At 36.0% G+C, this 17,070-nt stretch overlaps 1 protein-coding gene across 1 annotated transcript in view; it reads right to left on the bottom strand.

Annotated features, from left to right (window-relative positions):
- PLOD2 (procollagen-lysine,2-oxoglutarate 5-dioxygenase 2) overlaps nt 1–17,070 on the bottom strand; it is a 109,348-nt gene that overhangs the window by 26,302 nt on the left and 65,976 nt on the right. Inside the window, exons 6-9 of the mRNA XM_019631562.1 lie at nt 15,119–15,182; nt 13,776–13,873; nt 5,225–5,326; nt 748–873 (exon numbers count right to left, since the gene is read on the bottom strand). Coding sequence (XP_019487107.1) covers nt 748–873; nt 5,225–5,326; nt 13,776–13,873; nt 15,119–15,182 — 390 coding nt within the window. The remainder of the gene's footprint in view (nt 1–747; nt 874–5,224; nt 5,327–13,775; nt 13,874–15,118; nt 15,183–17,070) is intronic.

Genomic DNA, 17,070 nt, shown 5'->3' with positions numbered 1-17,070 from the left:
AATACCAACTATTTTAACAGGAAAGAGGCAAGTAGTGGAAAAATACTGAGAAAAAAATGTCTTTAAATTTGGATTATATGTGGGAGCTATTTGGGAGGCTCTGAATATTTCTGAAGGAAATGCTAATATCAAACCCTTTGGGGAAGAGCATACCATTATGTGATTAATCAAAATAATAATATCTGGAAGCTATTTCAAGTTCAATATTATAGTATTACCATAAACTGCAAACAATTTAATGACAGGTTCTATAAAAGAAAGTACTAGAACTAACCCAAAAGCAAAGGAATGTAAAGCCCTTTGATGTCTCTGCAATATATTTCAAGTTGAGCCATAGAAAACAGCTGATACTTAACCTTTTTGATCTATAAAAATTGGCAGTTTCACGAGGCTCATCCCAATACAGTAAAACCTTGGATTGCAAGTAACTTAGTTTGCGAGTGTTCCGCAAGATGAGCAAACATTTCTAATACATTTTAACATGGTAAATGAGCAATGTCTTGCAATATGAATAGTTTATTTCCAGAAGAAATTATGCTCGCAAACCATGGTATTACTGTATTATGATACTAATTTCAGACTGTAAAATCCTTAGGTCCTAAAACGGCAGGGCAATAATTAGTCCAAAAAATCCCCTACTTAATTTCGTCCAGTGGATTTTTTTAGACATAAATAAATAAAAACAAATAGTTCCAAAGAAAATAAAAAATACTTCTCACATAAAATATTCATTTCTCAAATACTTACTTTGTTATGAATAAAGACTTTAACTGCTTCTTTGGGGTAATCCAGTGTCAACAATATGTCCAGAAATCGAGATAGGAAAGGGGTTGGTTGCTCAATAAAAACACCCACTGTTACATTTGGATAGACCTATGTTTTATGGCAAACATAAGAAAAACTTATCATTAGTGTGGTTTTACTTTAAATTTTATTCAAGTCTTGCTCAAAATACACCAAATAAAACAGAATACCAACTCAATGTAATTTGCTAAATTTGAATGGCAATTCTCTAACACTTGAAATACATTTTTGTTGACCCCACCAGAGTGATTTTACTCAATCGCATCTTGGCATTATGACTTAGGTTTGAAGAAGAAACTCATGATCATATTCATTATATGGATTTAATTAAGGCTATTGCCTACTCTCCTATTCAATGCTTCTTTCATGATAGTCCTTAAAGAAACTTCCTTCAATTCTGAATCTATTTTGACACCTTCGTGTAAGAAACTAGAATGCTAATTGTCTTTCTCTTTTTGTTTCCATGGCTTGGAATTTCAGTAATTTGTAGCTCAAATAAAGCAATCATGGAAGACTTCAACCTTTATTTCTAGCCTTGAGTATCTCCTTTAAACTAATTTTACTGATAGTACTTAATTTTGTTTCTATTACATATAGGAAAGCTATTTTCTTTTACTAATACATTTTATCGTGTATCTTTTTTTATATATTTTCTTAAATTCTCTTTAGGTATGTTTTAGGGGACACTGTATTTTCACTCACTATATGACAACTTCTGAAATATGCATTAAATGTGTCAGTCCTTGTGATAAACAACATTTACATAAAGGAGTGAAAGTTCTTGGCTTGAAAACTTTCAAATGGTTGGGGAAATCAGAAACATAAGTCAACGGCCATTTAACAGTGTTATTACCAGAACTATATGAAACACTTCTTTATAACGCCTTTCTAGAACCATCTTTTAAAGCCTGAATTTAAAGATTAAACTTTTTTTAAAAAAACATATGTTAAGGGGCCAGCCGAGTGGAGCGATGGTTAAGAGCTGGCCTGGGATGCCAGAGGGCCCCGGTTCGGATCCCACATATGAGGGCCAGTGACACTGCCCTCTACAGCTAAGATGCTGAACAACAGTGCAACCTGGAGCTGGGCTGCCGTGAGTCGCCAGCGACGGCGTAGGCTGCAGCCCCTGTGGCAGTGGGTTGCCATGGGCTACCGTGTGTAGCCAGCAGCCAGCGTGAGCAGCCAGCAGCCTCAGTGAGCGGCCTTCCAGAAGCCGGCGACAAGTGTGCCTCGCCCGGGAAGAGCGCAATGATGGTGCCAAGTTGGGTCAGTGAAGCAACGTCCTCCGCAACTAGACTGAAGAACAAAACGACAGCAACTTGTCTGTTCCCCTTCCCTAATTCCCCAATAAAAATCTTTAAAAAAAAAAAATATGTTAGGGCTGGCCAAGTGGCTTGTTGGTTAAGAGTTGGCTTGGGAGCGCAAGCTCTGAGCAGCAGGGCCACTGGTTTGGATCCCACATGGACCAGTGATGCTACACCCTCCACAGCTAAGATTGTGAACAACAGCTCGATCTGGAGCTGGGCTGCCGTAAGTTGCCGGCAACAGCGTAGGCTGCAGCCCCTGCTGCAGTGGGCTGCCAAAAGCTACCGTGTGTGGCCGGCAGCTGGCATAAGCGGCCAGCAGCCAGTGTGAGCTGCCGTGAGCTACGGTGAGCGGCCGTCCAGTGCCTGGCAACCAAATGCCTCAGCTGGGAAGAGCACAATGATCATAATACCAACATGGGCCAGTGAAGTGGTGTCCTCCACAACTAGACTGAAGAACCAAAGGACAGCAACTTTTCTGTTCCCCTTCCCTGATTCCCCAATGTTGTTCCCTTCCCCAAATTCCCCAATAAAATCTTTAAAAACAAAAACAAAAACATATATGTTAAATGCTGAATTAGGTACCTCTCCCCATCTTTTCACACATGGTACCTCACCTGTTCCCTTGTTATCTGGATTATAACTTAATATTTGTTTGCAATGAAGTACACCTCATACACTGTTGTACTTCTTTATCAATACATTCATTCATCCAAATGTTCTTAAATGAATAAACAAACACAAACAACTAAAGACAAAATACCCTCTAGGAGTTCTTAACTCCTAGAGGAAATACATAAAAGGTGGATCACAACTTTCCCTTATCAAATGAGACAATGCATTTCATTTAAATTTCATAATAACCTTAAAAGTTGATTCGACCGAATTTACATGAGAGGGAAATGGGACTTAGAGAAGTTAAGCAACCCAGAACACATAAATTTGTAGGTAAAGAGCTGGGCTTCAGAGTGCTACATCTCCATTATCAATCTAAGTTCATTTTTTATAGACTAATAATAATAGTGTAACAGTTAACATTTACTGAAGGCTTACACTTCATATACTGGGGGTGCCAAAAAAAACGTATATACATGACTTCTATTCATCTTTTTGTTATTGGTATATATTGAGTATTATCATTTTAATACAGTTTTTTCCTCTCTTAAAATTTGTCTACATTTTTGGGGCACCCTCTATGTATACAATTTATACATATAAAATATCATTTTATATATGTATATCCAAAATTTCATTTAACCCTATTACCAGTCCTCTGAGACAGCCACTATTATTTTTACATATAAAGAAACTTGCCAATGGCCCACATCTTAGAATACGGCAGGCCTGAGATCTTAAATACCCATATAATTTTAATTTTTATGTCTACTGCATCTTAATTACATATAGTAAACACTAAGAAATTTATTTTGCATAATACAACAGTTTTCCTTTCTAGAATATTTTAACAAGTTGTAAGACAAAGTAGCTTAAGAATCAAGTGATTTACTCCTATATGCAAAAAAAGATAAGAAATTTTATATAAATATTTTTCTATCTTTGAACTAGACAGTTTATGTAAATGAAACCAAACAGATAGAAAGTACTAACTCTCCCTCCAAAGGACACTACTGTTTGTACTTTCTGCAAAACCTATCAGTATGAATTTTTAAACATTGTCATAATACAGCTTCATTCAGAAATATTCTGGTATTCTTTCCAGACCGGAAACATTCAGTTTGATATTGGAGAGGCTGATTAAAAAGTCTTATTTACAAGTAAAATAGGGCTCTACTTAAAAAGTTCATAAATGTGTGTGAGTTACTCTTTATCCTCCTTTCAGACATTGATAAGGAGAGAAAATATTTAACTCAGCGGATGGAGTATTTTACACTGGGAGTAGTTTATATTTGCATAGGTCTAGGGGTTACCAGAGCTATATTACTGGGAATTTTATTTTTGTCTATATTAGTTCTACTGATCTGGCATTCTGTAAACACTCGAAGAACTTACAGTCAATGAAGGAAGGAATCAGCCTTCCATGACAAAAATCATCCCTAGAATCCATACACATAATAGTCTTCCAAGTCATAAGAGTAATTTTGGGGAAGAAAACCATTACTATAGGATATACTAAAACTGCTCTGGTTGTTGACAGAAGGATTAATAAAAATGTTTTATAAATAAATAATTAATAGTCCTGATTGCTCATTTGTTCTCAAAGTGTAAATAATAAACTACAGCTATAATTATCTATGATATATATGATATATATATATATATATATATGGTATATATATGCCATATATATAGTATATATATACACACACACATATATAGTATATCTATATCTATATAACACACACACACACACACACACACACACACACACACACATGGTGCCAAAAAATGTATATACATTTTAAGAAAGGAAAAAAGGGTACTAAAATTGTAACTCAATATATACCAATAACAAAAGGAGAATACAAGTCATGTGTATACATTTGCCTAGCATATAATATGTACATGACATCCAGGCAAAATTGCACAGTGATCTGAATATAGGATCTAGAGCCAGACTGCCTAATTTCAAATCCTACCTCCAACACAAGAAAGCTACATGCCTTTAAGCAAGTTAACCTTTATATACTTCAATTTTCTCATCATAAAACTCAGTCAATAGTATAATCTACTTAGGAGATTTTATGAAGTTTAAATGATTTACTTATATAAAATACTTAGGACAATTCTTAGTTATATAATATTACTATTTTTTAAATCAAATTTGAAAATCAAGCACAGATAAAATTAGTCAATAAAAATGCTGAAGCACTGTAACCTTTTCCTTAATGCTTTTACTAAGTTAGCAGAACACCCAATCATAGCAAGCTGTTAAATATTAACAACAAAGCCCTTTTTATTGGGGTCAATTATCAGCTGGCTTTGCTTTCAAAAATAGTTCAGAAATACACAAATCTAGCAATTTTCTGAATTATCATATTTTAGCATATATTATCAAAACTATAAAATAATATGCCCTTTTTCTTTTCACAAATCACAGTATTTCATGACAATGTCCTTTTGATTACTACATTTCACGCACAGTCAATTCCTCTTACATTTACTGCAGACAAGTCAATTGTATCCAGTTCACATAGAGTGCAGCCATTCTCTTGTGTCCACGCATTAGGGACATAGTTTCCAAAGTAATTCAGGAGAACCTAGAAAAAGAAGGGAAACTGTATTAACAAAAATAATCCTCTCTTCTCAATGTACTTTTTCATTCCATAAACGTGTAACTGAGTGCCTTTCTTTAATAATTCTACTAATATTTATCACTTAGAGGTAGGTACACACTGAACAACGTTCTCTCCAGACTACGAATCACAAAGCACGACAAACTTTGTTTAGAAATGACAAAAAAAAAATGCATTCTAAGTCATAAAGGTCATTTTATTTCAATATATAAGGAATAATACCAGAAAAAACACAATTAGAAAATATGTCAAACAACGAAACACACCATTTTAATTGGGCTAATGAGGCTTATTAGCAAAACAACGCAAATAAGATCAGTCATGTTAAGAGTAACTTAGTAATAAGATAAGGATGTTTAAAGGCTCAGTACAGACGCTTACTGAAAGGGGTAGTTGCAATTTGACCTCTTACCAACCATTCCCACATGAAACAAATACTATAAACTTTATTATCAAAAGGTGCTAAACTATGCTACCTACTATAAACTAGGCTTCTGGGCAGTGATTCAGAGGAACTGATCTCAGGAAAAGAAAGCTTGCAGATTAAAATAGATCTCGAACAAGCTCCTATTTACAGTCACCCCACAAATCCTAGCCACGATAAAGTCCAACATCGCTTCCCCACCTACCACTGGGTCTCTAAGAGCATCTTCTTTATGACTCACAGCCCTCTCTCCTCAAGCATCTACAAGCATTCATTTTACCTGTAATATCTGTGTCCTTGTGAGGGTTTTGGATGGGAGAGAAGGTGAGGGAAGAGGAATGGAGGAAAGAGCTAAATATACTGAGATAAAAAAAAAAATTACCACAGTTTCTACTACAATGTTAATACCTGTAGTGGTATAAACATTTGTAGTTTTTAAGAAATTTATTTATTTATTTCACAAACTAATTATTTCACCTCAAAACAGTGAAGCTGTAGCAAATTAGCTTTACCTGTGACATTATGTTGCTTTTAAAAAGGAAGCACCTAAAATCCTCGTTATGCTGATTTAATCATTAACTTTTCATTGTAAAGGTGAGATGAACTCAAAAGATAAAGACGCCTATCCATTAAACATGATGGTCAAAAATGTAAAGACGTGACAAGTGACTCTCTCTAGCTCCCTAAGACCCTAAAAAAGATCTTAAGTTGTAGAATAATTTAGGTAATTAGTCCAGTACCATTTCACCCAATTCCTCCAAACATTTGAGATTCCATCCAAATATTTCTATTGTACTGCAACTGAAAACTGCTATTGAAACAAGTACAGTATGAGTTGCAGTGGGAAACATCTTTGTGTCATATAGATAATTGCTGACATAGTTACAGTCTGTATAGCACACAGAAGACATGGACAACAACTAATTCATTCACATTTCTTTTGAACTACATGATAATTCAGGAAACAAATTACAAGGCAGAAAATACATAGTTACAGCATTAATTAATGATATTTCAAGAATCCATGTGGCTACTTTAATGTACCTCTAAAATAAAAACAAAATTTCACTGCTGTCAAATTACAAATGCAAATATTAATTTAATCATTCATGTTCTATACAAAATTATGATTTTGAAGGAAGAAAATAAAGTGATTCATGTCAAAATGGATCCTTTAGCATTTTTTTCCAAGAGACATTGTTTTTAAAACTAGTGCGAATTATACAGTTTTGTCTGAAATATCCTGGGAAATAATTTTTTTTTAACGAAGAAAAAAATCCTCAAATTGTTGGCCATATATAAAATTCCCATTTATATATAAAGACTGGTACTTTCTTCATCTCATAAAAAACTACATATTTATTTCATGAATGATTGATCAGTGTCTTAGAATCCCAATGTGAATATGAAAATGATCAATGCTTTTTTAAAAGGTTACAGCATAAAAGGCATTATAACTTTTCTACTTTCTACTTTTTACCTCAATTCATTTTCATAGATAATTATTTTTGAAACCATTTTTTGAGACTGGAAATCTCCCTCTTTTGGATTTCTCACCACATAGGCAGAGGTTATCCATCACCAGGGGCCTCCATTTACACCTGTTTTCTTCATTAAAAACTGCAGACATTTATGCTGGCAGCCTTGGAAAGTGCAGAGAACTGCTTATGTACTTAGGCTGCTCTGGGCAGTATCCGCCTACTAGGTGGGAGTACTCACCCAATCCTTCTTTCACAATATCAAAATGTTTCCAAGTATGATGTCACTTCATCAGAAAAGAAACTTTTCCAACCACATTGTTTTTTTCCAAATCATCTATGGATAGTAGGTCATAGTAACCCAAGCATTGTGGGTTTATGCAAAAAAATTAAGATCCCTATTGTTATTATAAATCAAATTAGTTTCAGAAATGACTTGTTTTCATATGCAAATTAGGCGATTGGATCTTGTTCTATTAAACTTCTGTTTGTATTAAAAATACTGCCACTTTCATAATGATTACCTTAATCTGCATATTATCTGATATTTAAAAGAAAGGTTGGGTATTAAAATAAGCATCTTAGGAGCATGTGAGATCCTGCATACCTTGTCATTTTGGCTCAAATAAATTCATAAAAATTCTTTAAAAAAAAGCATCTTATGATATGTTACTAAGAATAAATGAACTTCAAGAATAAAAAGTAAAGCTTCAAATCAGAAATCGTACTTTCTATCTAACAAGTGATTTATTAGATTTTATCTAGACAAATATTAAATTACATAGAATACAAATAAAATGCTAATTTAAAAAACACAAAATTGTTTATAAGCCATTATGAAAAATATGAATGTGCATAGATGTGTATATATACTGAAAGGACATAAAACTGAATGAAAACAATATGGGAAAGGAGTGGGGTTATAAGTGATTTAAAAAATTATTTAAAAAATTGTTCTTCCTAATAATAGCATGAAATTTAGAAAGTAACTAATTAAGAAATAAACTCATTTTTATATACTCAGTCTATAAACATACTAGAAACAATTTGTCATTTACAGATTATATGTATATAGTAGTCCTCCCTTACCCATGGTTTAACTCTCAGGTTTCAGTTACACATGGTCAGCCTCAATCCGAAAATATTACATGAAAAATTCCAGAAATAAACAATTCATAAATTTTAAACTGCACTACACCTGAAGCTGATGTAGAATAATATTGAATATCAACTACAATTAAATATATATCTATGGTCACAGGATGTAAAGTACAGCACAGGGGATATACAGCTATATATTGTAACAGCTATACACGATGTCAGAGGGTAGTAGACTGGGGGGGGCAGGTTATCATTTTCTGAGGGGTGTAAATGTCTAGTCATTATGTTGTTTTGTACACCTAAAACTACAAAAAAAACACCTAAAAAAATAAAATAAAAATAAATTGCACATCGTTCTGTGAGCAGCATGATGAAATCTCGAGTTGTCCCACTCCTTCCCACCCAGGACATAAATCATTCCTTTGTCCAGGTATCCACACTGTATACATTCCTGACCCATTTGGGACTTAGTAGTTAGTCATTTAGTGGCCTTCTCAGTTATCAGATCAATTTCCATTGTATCACAGTGCTCATATTCAAGTAACGTTATTTTACTTAATAATGGCCCCAAAGTGCAAAAGTAGTGATGCTAGCAACTCAGAAATGCCGAAGAGAAGCTGTAAAGTGCTTCTTTTATGTGTATGTTGTTTGAAATTTAATTATTTATTTATTTTCCATTACAGTTGACATTCCATATTCTTTTATATTAATTTCAGGTGACAACATAGTGGTTAGCCATTTAATATAATTTAAGAAGTGATCCCCCTGACTAGTTTAGTACCCACCTGGCACTATGCATAGTTATTACCATATCATTGACTATAGTCCCTATACAGCACTTCTTTAAGTTAAAAGGTATGTATTTACGTATATATGTATGTATAGAAAAAAATAGTATGTAGAGTTCAGTATCATCCATGGTTTCAGACATCCATGGGGAGTCTTAGAACATATCCACTGCAAATGAGGGGGGACTACCGTATTTTTAAGTGAAAAAATGGCTTACATATTATTTAGTTCAATGTTATGGCACAAAAATCACTGACATAATACTCATCCCTTACTAAATAAAATAATAAGTAAAATTAACTTATAAAAACTCATATTAAAAAATCCTTTCATCTTTTATGATGGTTTAAAGAAAAGTGTATGTTTAAAGAGTAATCTGCTTTCTTTCCCGGTTAGCTTGTACACAGGGGAAAATGTGATATATTCACGTACCCCTATTTAACTTTAACATAATATTACTAAATAAAATATTAGCATTATTTGAATGCTCATTTATATCATCTTTTCTCAAATTTTTATATATCAACTATAACTTTATAATAAAAAAACTGACTTTATTTTTTGTTGCCAAATAAAATCATAGGAAGATAGACCAGATAAGACCATGTCAGAGAAAATATAGGCTCATCATACTGCTTAAAATGCCACAAACAGTGGTAGCCCAAGCTGAGAATGTTTCCTAGAAGACTTAAAACTTCTTAGTACACACAGGTCTTTCTAAATGATTAAGGATTAGTACTCCTTTTCTTCTGAGAAGTCCTTTAGTTACTTTGTAAAACCAGTCAGATTATCCTGGGAATTCAAAAGGAACTGGTGATCACTTTAAAACCCTGAATATCAGGCCTTAACCCACAAATAACTTAATTGTCAGGACCAAGCTCCCTCTTTAACGACATTTAAATTTGATTAAAATATTACATTAGATTAAAATATTACATTTGATTGAAATATTACAAAACAGAACAGCATACTATTTAGTTATGGGAGATGTCTGCTTGTACAAGCCTTTGCCTGCCCAGTGGACACCAAGGTGTCAGACAGATGGCTAACAGAAACTGCAAACGAACACACACACACACACACACACACACACACACACACACACACTCTGTAAAGGCCTTCATAGACAAAATCTGTCCATTTATCAAACTTGCCTAGGGGCAGTTATGGCGACCCACAACAATTTTATGACTTTTTTCTCCTGCTAGAAAAAAACCCCGTCTTACCACTCCCAAGAATAATGCTAGGCTGGTGCAAATGTAATTGCGGTTTCTGCATTGTTGAAATTTGCCTTTGATATTGGAATACATTCAATAAATGTGGTTATGTTATACATCATTTTAACGTGAATTTCTTGCTTTATGTTTTTTTGCTAGTGACTTATTACTTGCTGTTTACTTCATATGTATTTTACACTATGGAAATGATGTTACACAAAAAGCAAATTCGAACAATTTTCTTATTCGAGTTCAAAATGGGTCGTAAAGCAGCAGAGACAACCTGCAACATCAACAATACATTTGGCCCAGAAACTGTTAACGAACGTACAGTGCAGTGGTAGTTCAAGAAGTACTGCAAAAGAGATGAGAGCCTTGAAGACGAGGAGCGTAGTGGCTGGCCATCGGAAGTTGACAATGACCAATTGAGAGCAATCATCAAAGCTGATCCTCTTACAACTACAAGAGAAGTTGCCGAAGAACTCAGCGTCAACTTTTGTTATGTCATTCAGCATTTGAAGCAAAGTGGAAAGGTGAAAAAGCTCGGTAAGTGGGTGCCTCATGAGCTGACCGCAAATCAAAAAAATTGTCGTTTTGAAGTGTCATCTTCTCTTATTCTACGCAACAATGAACCATTTCTTGATCGGATTGTGACATGCAACCAAAAGTGGATTGTATATGACAACTGGTGATGACCAGCTCAGTGGTTGGACCGAGAATCTCCAAAGCACTTCCCAAAGCCAAACTTGCACCAAAAAAAGGTTAGTCACTGTTTGGTGGTCTGCGGCCGGTCTGATTCACTACAGCTTTCTGAATCCCGGCGAAACCATTACATCTGAGAAGTATGCTCAGCAAATCAGTGAGATGCACCGAAAACTGCAACGCCTGAGGTCGGCATTGGTCAACAGAAAGGGCCCAATTCTTCCCAACAATAATGCCAGACCACATGTAGCACAACCAACGCTTCAAAAGTTGAATGAAGGACCGGCCGAGTGGCTTAGTTCATTAAGAGCTCGCTCAAGAGTGTGAGCTCTGAGCAACAGGGTCGCCATTTCGATTCCTAGCCTGAGCTGAGCTGCTGCTGAGCAGCTAACAGGTGGCGGGACGGCCCAGCCAAAAAAAAAAAAGTTGAACAAATTGGGCTACGAAGTTTTGCCTCATCGGACATGTTCACCTGACCTCTCACCAACCGACTGCAACTTCATCAAGCATCTCGACAACTTTTTGCAGGGAAAACACTTCCACAATCAGCAGGATACAGAAAATGCTTTCCAAGAGTTTGCTGAATCCCAAAGCATGGATTTTTATGCTACAGGAATAAACAAACTTATTTCTCTTGGCAAAAATGTGTTGATTGTCATGGATCCTATTTTGATAATAAAGCTATATTTGAGCCTAGTTATGATGATTTAAAATTCAGGGTCCAAAACTGCAATTACTTTTGCACCAACCTAATATATCCACCGAGGGCATTACACAGGTGAGTAATATGACTGGGTTTCTGCCTGAGCATTCAGGCTACTGATGGGTGACTGCTTCTGGTGGGAGGCTGCAGATGGCCTGAACTAAGGAAGTTGCTTTGGCACTGAACAAATTAGATAAACCACCATACACAGCAGTTAGGATAGCTCTTGGATTGGGAGTGGGAAGCAACGATAACCAAAATAAGACCCACGTTCTGGTTAACCAACCAGATGGAAGAAGAGGCAGAGCTAAAGGTCTTGAGCTCCGGTCTTACATGACACAAAAGTAAATCTACCAATTGGGTATTCAGACCTGGAGCTCAGGAAAGGTAGAGGAGTTAGAGCAAGGATTTGAAAATCACCAGCATGAAGAAAGGATTTGCTGATGTTCCCAGGAATGAAGCAAATTACCCAAGAATGTGTGTAGAATAGAAAAGGGAGATGTCGCACAGATACCTGAGGACACTTAGCTAACACAGTACAAGAAGAGGATCACCCCTTTGACCCCCAACCTCCCCACCCCCACATACAAAGTGTTAACATTTTTTAATGTATATTAAAAAAAGAAAAAGAAAGAGAGATTGAAGAGAAAAAGCCAGAAAGGTAGTAGACAAATCAGTAAAGCACATGGAAACAAAGGGAAAGAACATTTCAAGTAGGACCAAATAGGATCAACATTGTCAAAAGTTATCAGAAGTCATCTTTGGGTGAAGTAAAAATGAGGGCCGATGAGTGTTTACTATTCAACAGGAAGTCACAACAGGTCATGACAGGAGCATTTCCTGGTGCAGTGGGAAGGGGGCTGGCGGTGGCAGTGAGCTGTGGCTGTGAAGGCGGCTGGCAGGCAGTGCGGATGAAGGACAATGTTTTAGTTTGTGTTGGCTCAGTTTTGTTTTCTTCAGAGGATGGAAAGACTTGAGGGTCTTTAAAATGCTGATGAGAAGGAGAGCAGAACTGGGAAAACTAATAGAAGACAGAGAACAGAGAGCACATGGGAAGACAGCTTTGTAGGAGGTCTGGATGAGAAGCAAGGAGGAAAGATTAAGTAGAGAAGGGGATGTGCTTCTTCCATTTTGATTTTGGAGAAGCTGAAATGTAGGCTTTCCCTTGAACTTCTTCCCATGCATATGCTTTTATTGGAACTCAGACTACTCACTTCTCTGAAATAACTGACCACATCTCCCCATCTTCTCTTCCCACAATGCAAATCTAGCTGTTAATCTCTTTTCTAGATACTTACGAGTAAACCAGCCAACTCAGTATCTCAAAACATTGTTTTAAGCATATGTATACACACACGCGTGGGTGCGTTTAATCATATATATATATATATATATATATATATATATATATAAAATTAATGTTCCATTATAATTGGATACCAGCAATACAAACTTTACAAACTTATCTATAAATCTGAAGTCATTAACAGTTTCAGCAAGCTCAAATATATGTATTTGAAAAGCATCCAAAATTTCATTAGTCAAATTATGTTTGTCAATTATAACCCAGGTAGAAAATAAGTGCAAGAGGAAGTTTTCTGGCCATATAATTACACCTCAATCTGAGCTGAGTTGCTAATTTAGAAAATGGGTGACTCAGGTGAAACACATGATCCTTTAATGACCTAAACCTTTCCTATTCAGAGAGGATACCCTAAATGAAGAAAACGTGGCTCACTCTTAAGTTAGCTACTATTATTAAACACTAAAGTGAAATGTGTTATAAATAGAATAAATGGTCATCACTCTGCTGAGGAAAAATCATCAGTTTGATTAATCCTAATGAAACCAAACATACTTCGTAAGAGCTGAAACCAGTCAATTGTTGGCACCAAGATAAAGCTGCTTAAAGGCTTTAAAAAGAAGAAGATATGCTACATGTTGCCCCATAGTCTATCTCCAAGAAACAAGAAAGCAGGGACAAGTCACTGTGACTCACCTTGGTGGGCCCATTTCCATTAATTGTCACTGGTAATGTTTCATAAAACACATTCTTAGCTCTGGCTTTGCCATTTTCAAATTTCAAAACAACTTCATCTGAGTTAGAAGAAAAAACAGGTTTTAGTAATTTAAAATGTGAGTGCATTCATGTACACATATATGCATATACCAATCCATCTAACTTGTTAAGAATTTCTCATGTGTGCTATTCCACGTGCTACAACACTTAGAAACTTTGTGTACTCCCAGTTAGCAGACACCAAATGAAGGACAACACTACACAGAGACAGATTCTGTGGACTTCCTTTACTCCGACCTGGCACTAGCCCAGGAAGGCGCTAAGGCGCGGAGGCGTCTGTCTGGCAGGAGGAGACAATCTGCAATCCTGACTCCGCCTCTTGACAGTGATGTGATCCTGGAGAAGTCAAACTATTGTCTCGATGTATTCATCTGTAAAATGGGATCCCTGTCGGCCTTTCAAGGTTATTATGAGGATAATAACAACGTATGTATGGCAAATAGAACAGTGCCAGCAATAATAAGCAAGGTTTCTACAACTTGCCACCACTGATACCATTTCCAGTTCTTGAAAATCAGACCTAATGCAAAGTCCAGGAACACACAAGTCAGCTGGAAGCAGAAAGTGTTTTTTCTGTTTGTTTGTTGTCAGGTTCTTTCCCTCACATTTCCTGAGCACTCCAAACTAAATGCTTTCAATTCTGAGAATCCTGTTATTGTATGAACTGCCTTAAAGAAGTGTAGCAAACTGCAATGTAGTTTTAATTTTTAATGCATTAATGAATTCATGTATTTTGATTTTAATATATTGATTAATTTTAATGTATTAAAGTATTTATCAAGAAACATGTCTATTTAGGAAAATGGACACAGGCACACACATGTGCATGCAAGCAAGCGCCACAAATACCCATTTCACAGTATACATGCATCGTTAGTTACCAGCCACCTTTCAGCTGGGTTAAAACACTCTGATACTCTACCCTCCGGAGTAATTCACAATACAGGGAACTTAGAATGAAAAATGTGTAACATAAGGTGCAATGAATTAAAAAATATATCTATAGTCCCCAGATGGTGAGATGCTAAATTCCAAGTTACCAAAGGCCAGAAACTTATCTTTTTTGCACTGGTCTTAGGAAAGGATTTTCACTGAATATATTTAACTATATCAAGCTAAGCTCAAATCCAGTATTTTTTAAAGTTCCAATATCTACACAGTAAACCTTAGTCATAGCCCCCAAATGGATACAACAAAGGACAACAGTTGAAAAGACAGGGTCCATCTGTATACATGAGCAATCCAGTGTTTAGGAAGCATACCTACAGCTCCATTTAAGGCCTGGAAAATTTTGCATTTGTGATCCAATGTGATGTTAATAGCTTCCTAAAACAAGAACAGAGATAGTATTGAACATGACAACAAAAACAGTAAACAATATCATGTTACTATAGTTTGTTCTCTTGGGGAATTTAAAGATCCTGTATGTAACTTATTCCAGTAATATTCTTCAGAAAGACAGAAAGATTAATTTTACAGTTGATTAAACTGGAAGATAAGGGGTATGAGAAAGCATCCATGCCATTTTCCAAATATTCCCACTCTCCACCTTCTGACTAAGTCTGACCATTTTATTGTTAGCAGAGGTAAAAAGAATCACTTGCAAATGTGCTCGTTCTCTCTGGCACAGGAACCAGCATGGTGTGAGATGGCTGCTCTATCAGCCAGGATCCCCAACAGACTACAATAAGCAGAAAGCCCTGCTGACCTGTAAGGGACATGCCACTGGAGAAGTAAACCTCTGTTGAGGCTGGGGGTTATTACGCCAGCATAACTGCCGGAAGCTACAATAGATCGGTAATTAGTCAACCTGATCATAAAGATTAATCTGCTTGACAAACCTTAGGATTCTTAATGCACCGGTTTTTCAGCTACATTGCTCTGTTATAATAATAATCCTAAACTTCTCTTTTCAAACCGTTATGTATTGAATGTTTGTGTACCCTCAAAATTCATATGTTCAAGCCCTAACTCCCAATGTGATGGTATTTGTAGTTGGGAACACTGGTAGGCAATGATGGTTAAATTCAGGTTATGAGAGGAGCCCTCATGAAGGGATTGTTGCCCTCAGAAGAATAGATACCAGAGAGAGCTGGCGTTTTCTCTCTCTCTCTCTCTCTCGCTCTCGCTCTCGCTCTCGCTCTCGCTCTCACACTCTCTCTCTCTCTCTCCCCTCTCCCACCCCACCCCCACCATGTAATGACACAACAAAAAAGCAGTCATCTCCAAGCCAGGAAGAGCGCTATCACCAGAAACTGACCATACTGGCAACCTGATCTCAGACTTCTAGACTCCAGAACTGTAAAAAAATAAATGTCTGTTGTTTAAGCCACCCAGTCTCTGGTATTTTGTTGTGGCAATCCAAGCAGATTAAGACACATGTTAACCAGGTAAAACATTATGCTTAGAGAGAAACTTAAACAGGATTTATACAACTAAACATATTACAAACCTAGCAGTGAGATTTCACAGGAAACATCCTAAAGCAAAGACAACTAATTAAGATTCAAAGCCCTTCTGCTGTTGAACTACACTAAGAAAAGATAAGCATCGTGCTGCATGAACCAAGGGAGGTTTCTCCTCCAGACAAGAGACCAAGTCCTCAGGCTCGCCATAGCAGGCTTGCAAGAGGGAAACTGAAAAACAGAGATGAGGAAAAACAAACATTTTAAGAAGAATAAAGTTTCTTAAGTATTAAGTGTCTAATGAAAATATTTAGATGACTGGAGTATTTATCTAAGAAACAGAAAGTTACAGTTGCAAACTCACTGTAAAATGTACTTTAAAAAATAACGTAAAAAAATGTTTCCTAATGACAGCACTCACAAATACACAATTCAGTAAATTTTAGATCTGTATCAATTCTATATAGTAAATTTATGAAACATTAACTTATATTAGATAAATATATTAAAAGTATTCTCAAATTAGAGAACTTTGGTTTCATTTTTCCCCAAAGTTCCATTTAAATCAATCTCAGGAATGTTCTCTCTAGGGCCTATGGCAGATGACTACTGTCCCCAAAATTTCTCCCGTTCAATATAGAACTCAGATTTCTAGTAGGATACATATGGTTGAAATAAAGGACAAAATTTCCTTTGCATACTTTGAATAGCCACGTACCATATTTGCCGGCGTATAAGACGATTTTTTGGCCCTGAAAAATATGCCTCCAAGTGGGGGGTCGTCTTATACGCCAGGTACACTTCAGATA

The sequence above is a fragment of the Hipposideros armiger genome, unplaced genomic scaffold (genome assembly GCF_001890085.2).
Source record: "Hipposideros armiger isolate ML-2016 unplaced genomic scaffold, ASM189008v1 scaffold_1011, whole genome shotgun sequence".
In the NCBI taxonomy this organism is placed as follows: domain Eukaryota; kingdom Metazoa; phylum Chordata; class Mammalia; order Chiroptera; family Hipposideridae; genus Hipposideros; species Hipposideros armiger.
This window is presented reverse-complemented; position numbering and strand designations above follow the sequence as displayed.